Source organism: Engraulis encrasicolus, chromosome 9, assembly GCF_034702125.1.
Source record: "Engraulis encrasicolus isolate BLACKSEA-1 chromosome 9, IST_EnEncr_1.0, whole genome shotgun sequence".
In the NCBI taxonomy this organism is placed as follows: domain Eukaryota; kingdom Metazoa; phylum Chordata; class Actinopteri; order Clupeiformes; family Engraulidae; genus Engraulis; species Engraulis encrasicolus.
This window is the reverse complement of record NC_085865.1, coordinates 48,718,710-48,724,786: the sequence shown is the minus strand read 5'-3', so window position 1 is coordinate 48,724,786 and position 6,077 is coordinate 48,718,710. Positions and strand designations below refer to the sequence as shown.

Here is a 6,077-nt window from a genome sequence, read left to right as displayed (position 1 = left end):
GCCACAGAGATAAACAAAAGCAGACATTTTAGCCATGATTTTGTGAGAAAAAGGCGGTATAAACTGGTACAGGGGCTGGGCTTAAGTTCCTGGGGCTAAGTTCCTGGACCAATGGCCTGCAGTATAAACGGGGCTACTACTATTAATGTGACCTCGGCAGGCCGTATGGGGGGGCCTTATTAGTGTCTTGCCCAGGGCCCTGTGTACCTTGTGTGCAATTGTTCCGCCACTTTATATAATAGAATAGTGGCAAAACCACCAACCAGATATACAACTGATGGGCCACCAAAATGGGCCTTTTCTAGTAGTGGGGAGATATACCTTGTAAAAAGACATTGTGAACATTTCTCCCCCCAGATGGCACTGATGGTCAAAATGTAGGGCCTTGGCTCAAGTAAGTCAAAGTGGCTCATAAGTTGGTCTTTTCTACTCATTTCATCAGCACGTGGCCGGTTGTCTGCAGAGCCCTGATTATATCTAAATGTAATGCCAGCATAATTGTTCACATTGTACACGTTTATAATGTTAAACAGAATTAAAGGGCTTCTATCAATGTCACTGTAACAACAGTAGTTAAAAAAGGATAAAAAAACAGATGTTGTCATACAAGATGTTTTATTACTTATATTTAAGGCAATAAACAGTGTCAGGAAAAGGATTCAAACAGAAAAAAGAATGCACAACACTGACATTGTATAGGCCTAACTGATTAAAAAGGTTAATGTGTTAAAGAATGACATAGTACCCGAATGGTCATTCCATAGAGTCTGCATTACATGCAAGCATCTGATATCTAGCATTTAATTGACAATTCCTGAATTGTTGTAAGGACAAATTATGGGCACATCTGATTTTTATCTTTGTGTGTGATCCTCAAACAGCAATTGACCAACAAAAGTGCTGTGGTTGTTATTATTATCAACCATCCAGGTGTTTTTCAAGAGCTTCACGTACACAGAATCCCCTTTCTCTAGCTCCAGATTCATTGCATTGCTTGCGGCGATGTATCGTCCAGGTTCGTCGATGTGGTTGTAGATCATCACCACCGGCTCGCCGTTCTTCATCAGCTGGAGGCCCATGGCCTTTGAGGTGAGACTATGGCCACTGAAGGTGAAGAAGTAGACACCTTTCACAGGTGCGGTGAACACACCTATGACACAGCAGCACAATGTAAAAGTATGCCTTTTACGCCACTTTATTCTCTGGCCAACAGCGGCTAGGAGTGGTACAATTGAACAGAAATATTATTAGCTTAAGAACACAGGAAATGCAGGATACATATGAGGAGATAGTAACGTATTGGAGACATCCAGATAAAACAGGTGCCGGACTTAAACACGATGAAACAAGAAAAGAAAGAAGGTCCGCACACTGTTGCTGCTCCCAGTTTATTAAACACAACGTTTCCATCAGTTTGGTCTTTGTCAGGAGTAGGTGTCCTACACCTGACTAAGACCAGACTGGTCGAAACATTGTGTTTAATAAACTGGGAGCAGCAACATATGACGAGATACAAATGAATGAATGTTATATAACAATTCAATGATCAACTGCGAGGTAACATTACATTTAACTCAAGGCTACTGTATGTTAGGATATGGTCAAATCAAAGACATTCTAGCCAAGATAACCTCAAAATGTTTAGAACAAAGAGAGAGCGGGAGAGACAGAGAGACACACACATGTGTGGGAGCTGAGATAAACTCCCCGAAGGATTCCCTGAGATGGGTTTAAATACTACAACCCCCCACACCAGAGGGTCCTTTGTCTTGCCATGGCCAGTGACACCACGGGGGGTGCCACACCTAGGATGGCATGGGGGGGTACCAACTCCTAAGCCAACTTTTACCAGATAACAGCAAGCAACAATATAATTTCTGGGTCATTCAACAATCTCAATTCTTACAACAACACATAGTGTGAGGAGACGCAGTAACGGAACAATTACATGCAGGGCCCCAGGGCACAACACTGTCGGGGCCCCAAATACTAGCCTGGGCGAAGGCCGACTGTTGACTCCATCAAACAGTCCAATACAGCCTACCAAGGTCATAATAGGGCCCCCACTACCAATATGGGAGGGCCCTGGGCCCACAGGCAAATGCCCTGCTTGCCCACCTCCATAATGCCACCCCTGAGGAGAAGATAAAACTAAAGCCCATCAAGTAAATGACAAAAACCAACAACGGTCGGCGTCTGCGCCGGCTCTTTAGACCCGTGTATTGCTTGGTGCGTCCACTCCAAAAAGTAGTAATCACTCGAGATAATGAATAAAGGAGGCACACACAAGGCTTGTGTGAAAAATGTATATTGTAGCAGAAAATTTACAACAGAAGTCAGAGGTTAACTGGATCAATAGACGTTTCGGACCTAGTCCATTCTCAATGTCTCCAGTCACTGGCTGTTGTAAATTTTCGGCAACAATATACATTTTTCACACAAGCCTTGTGTGCGCCTCCTTTTTTCATTATCTCGAAAGCCCATCAAGTGCCATCAGATTATGTAATCATTTGCACCTGTTTGTGGATTGTAGGCTCCTCCAGCGTTGGCGAAGACAACTGGGTACGTCACAGTTTTGTCCTCGTTGAAGGGACCATGATTTCCATCAGTAAGACCCAGTGCTGCTCCAAATGCTACGTGTTCTGGTGACAAGACAAGTAAGAGATTTAAGATGTTCTCTTTAGGGCATTAGAATGTATGGTCAATACATCCTGTGCATCAGAATGCATGTGAGTGCAAGTAGCAACCATTAAGTTATAGTGCCATGAAGTTATACAGCCACACACACACACACACACACACACACACACACATACACACACACACAAACACACACACACACACACACACACACACACACACACACACACACACACACACACACACACACACACACACACACACACACACACACACACACACACACACACACACACACACACACACACACACACACACACACACACACACACACACACACACACACACACAGCTGTGGTTGGTGATGATAATTATATTCATCACATGTGCCATAGTTGAACTACCCATGAGTGTCAGAAGTCACTGAGCAGAGTCCAGAGGAAAAAGCCAGGGTCAAGTAACCGTTGAAAAAAGAAAAGAAATGATGGAGGATCACAAGTTGCACACTACAGTATTGTCTCTTTTCCACTGTGGGTTTTCTGGTAGGCCCACAGTGTCACGTGTATTCAAAAAGCAAAAAGTGGCGGCCGAATCGCGCTTTGTCGAGCTGTAGGCCTACCAGAGAACCCCAGCGGGAAAGAGGCATATGTGTGCATGTTTATGTGCACTATGTGAGCACTGGTAGGTTTACATGTGAACAGTTCAGATGCAAAACCACTTAACTCCTTTTCTGAAGACCTGCACTTATATTTTTTTCTGGAACCCCAGTGTTGGTTTTGTTTAAATTCATTTACTTGATAATACATGTAAATATTGAAAATACCTAAACAAAATAGAAATTATGCAATTTTGATAGATTAGTATTACATACAAATGAATTATGAAATGTTCCTGGAAAGGCACTTCGGGGGTTTTGCATCGGAACTCTTCATGTGTAAAAGGTAAAACGCAAATGTTACCTGTCTTCTCAGTGAACGTCCCACAGGGCACCTCCCCATACAGGTTAATCTTCATCATCTTGGACATCCTGGATGGTCTTGTGGATATCGTGGGTATATGTGATGGATGGATGGATGGATGTTGGATGGTGTTGTGGATATCGTGGATATCTGAGATGGATGGATGGTGTTGTGCTCAGCAGATCTGCATCTGCCCTGTATTTATACTCACACTAGAGAGAAAAGAATGCTGTCTGCCTACTTTAACCATATCCTGCAAAACTAGCCTTTCTGCACATGACGTCTGATGATGACATCATACCCTGATGAAAATACCCTCTACTATTAACCCATCGTTGCATGAGCTTACCCACTCAGACTCTAACTCTGACCTTTTGGGGCAGGAAACTGGGGCTCTGACCGCTACACCAAAGAGCCAGGCTCGTCGATGCAATAGTCAGAACACACCCACAACCCTAGTTATGGTCCCTCCATCTCATTGCCTTCCCCTTTGGGAAGCGCACCTGTGTGCTTCACACACTGCCCATGATGCGCAACTGCCCATTATGCTTCTCCCATCCAGTGTGCCCCATCATTTATGCACCAATGGGATCCCTCGCACCAAGGTCTCAAATCATGGGGGTCCCTCACTTGGCATTATGGCTCACACACATGGGGTATGCTTCTGATGGCTTCACAAGGATTCAAGGATTCAAGGATATTTATTTGTCATGTACATAGAGACACTTTTGTGTCACTTGTAATGAAATGCATGGTCGGTGCAAAACAAGTGCAGATGAAGGGTGAAGAAGAAATAAAATAAAAATAAAAATAAAAGGTGTGTGTGTGTGTGTGTGTGTGTGTGTGTGTGTGTGTGTGTGTGTGTGTGTGTGTGTGTGTGTGTGTGTGTGTGTGTGTGTGTGTGTGTGTGTGTGTGTGTGTGTGTGTGTGTGTGTGTGTGTGTGTGTGTGTGTGTTCAATCAAAGTAATTAGGAGGAATTCAGTAAACAAATGGCATGAGGAAAGAAGCTCTTTCTCAGTCTCTTAGTTCTAGCTCTGTGACAGCACAGTCACCTTCCAAATCTCAGTTTTTTAAATAGTCCATATCCTGGGTGTGATTGGTCTTTGAGAATGTTATGGGCCCTAGATAGCACTTCACGGTAACCTCCCACTTCTGACAGAATTTGTAGAGAAGGGGAGTAGAGTTGCCCAGCCAAGACTTGAACTCGAACCTTCTGGGGTAGTACACTGGGGCTCTGACCGGCCGCTACACCGAAGAGCCAGGCTTGTTGGTGTGACAGTCAGAATACACCCACAGCCCTAGTGATGGTCACTCCATCACACCCAGCTCATTTACAACAGGTGAAGGGGATCTTGTAAAATAGCCTTTCGTCGTAACATTGAGCTATCGGAGGAATGGGCTTCCATCCACCTGTTCAAAAGTGATCACACAACCAAAATTTTGGCCATCTTGAAAGTGTTGGTCACCAAAATGTAATTAGTTCCTGTACTTAATACAGGCTACATGTTGCAGGGCTTGACATGACCTTTTTCACCCACCGGCCACTGTGGCTCGTGGTTTTCCCGAGTCACTAGCCATTCAGGCATTCCACTAGCCACAGATTTTATATTGTTTTTTTTTCCTTGTCATGATGGTGTGCGTCTAACCTCAGAAGATTAGGTCCTCAAAGCAAGATCAGTGTATAGCTTTCTACATATAATTCTATCAAGCAAAATAGAAATAGAGTTGAGCTTTTTCTTGAACTTAATTACAAACAATTGTTACACAAGGGGCAAACAACAAAATATAGGTTACTATGATGCATATGTCAAGGAATAAGCTGCCAGCCAAATTGGCTAGTGACAACGAAAGTATTACTAGCCACAGTCAAGTTTTACCAGCATTTGGCCAGTTGGCAGGTGCCAGTGTCAAGCCCTGGTATGTAGTGTTGGCAATATCAAATTTGGAGCAAATCCAAGGATTCGCATGAAGGAACTCTGAGTTGCGATCGATGGATGTAGCACGTAGCTAAAACAGGTTTTTATTTAATGAAGACAGATACGTAGGTGTACATCTGACACACAGGGTTGGGTAAGGCTGTTTGTGTTGGCAGGCTACCAAAGTATTGCAGAGATTGTGTAATAACCCTCAATGCAACAGGAGACAGAACCACATGTAATGTCTTTCTTCGGGCTTAATCACATTCACTATCATGGCATCAAGATAATTGGTTATGTATTAAGGGTGTTTGAATCCCCCACCCCTGTACTACTCGTCCAAGGACGTTTGGGAGGACACCATTACATCTGTAAAAAAAAAAAGATTCAGCCTAAATATACACAAGAATTGCATAAATGTTCACATTATTCATGGGTTTTCACCAGATATTACTATCACCAAATACAGTAATTTCCTCCACTCCAAACATGTTTACTGCCATGTTAGTGTAGCCCGACGACGTATCCACGTAATTACTCTATCAGGGGACCATGGTGAGC

The 6,077-nt window shown here is 43.5% G+C and overlaps 1 protein-coding gene across 1 annotated transcript; it reads right to left on the bottom strand.

Annotated features, from left to right (window-relative positions):
* Window positions 1-607: 607 nt before the first annotated feature.
* On the bottom strand, window positions 608-3,780 carry LOC134455189 (complement C1q-like protein 2). The gene is made up of 3 exons (XM_063206220.1): window positions 3,600-3,780; window positions 2,517-2,642; window positions 608-1,150 (listed from the first exon to the last, which is right to left on the bottom strand). The coding sequence occupies exons 1-3, from the start codon at window positions 3,664-3,666 to the stop codon at window positions 855-857; spliced, it is 489 nt and encodes a 162-aa protein (XP_063062290.1). The 5' UTR covers window positions 3,667-3,780; the 3' UTR covers window positions 608-854.
* Window positions 3,781-6,077: the final 2,297 nt, after the last annotated feature.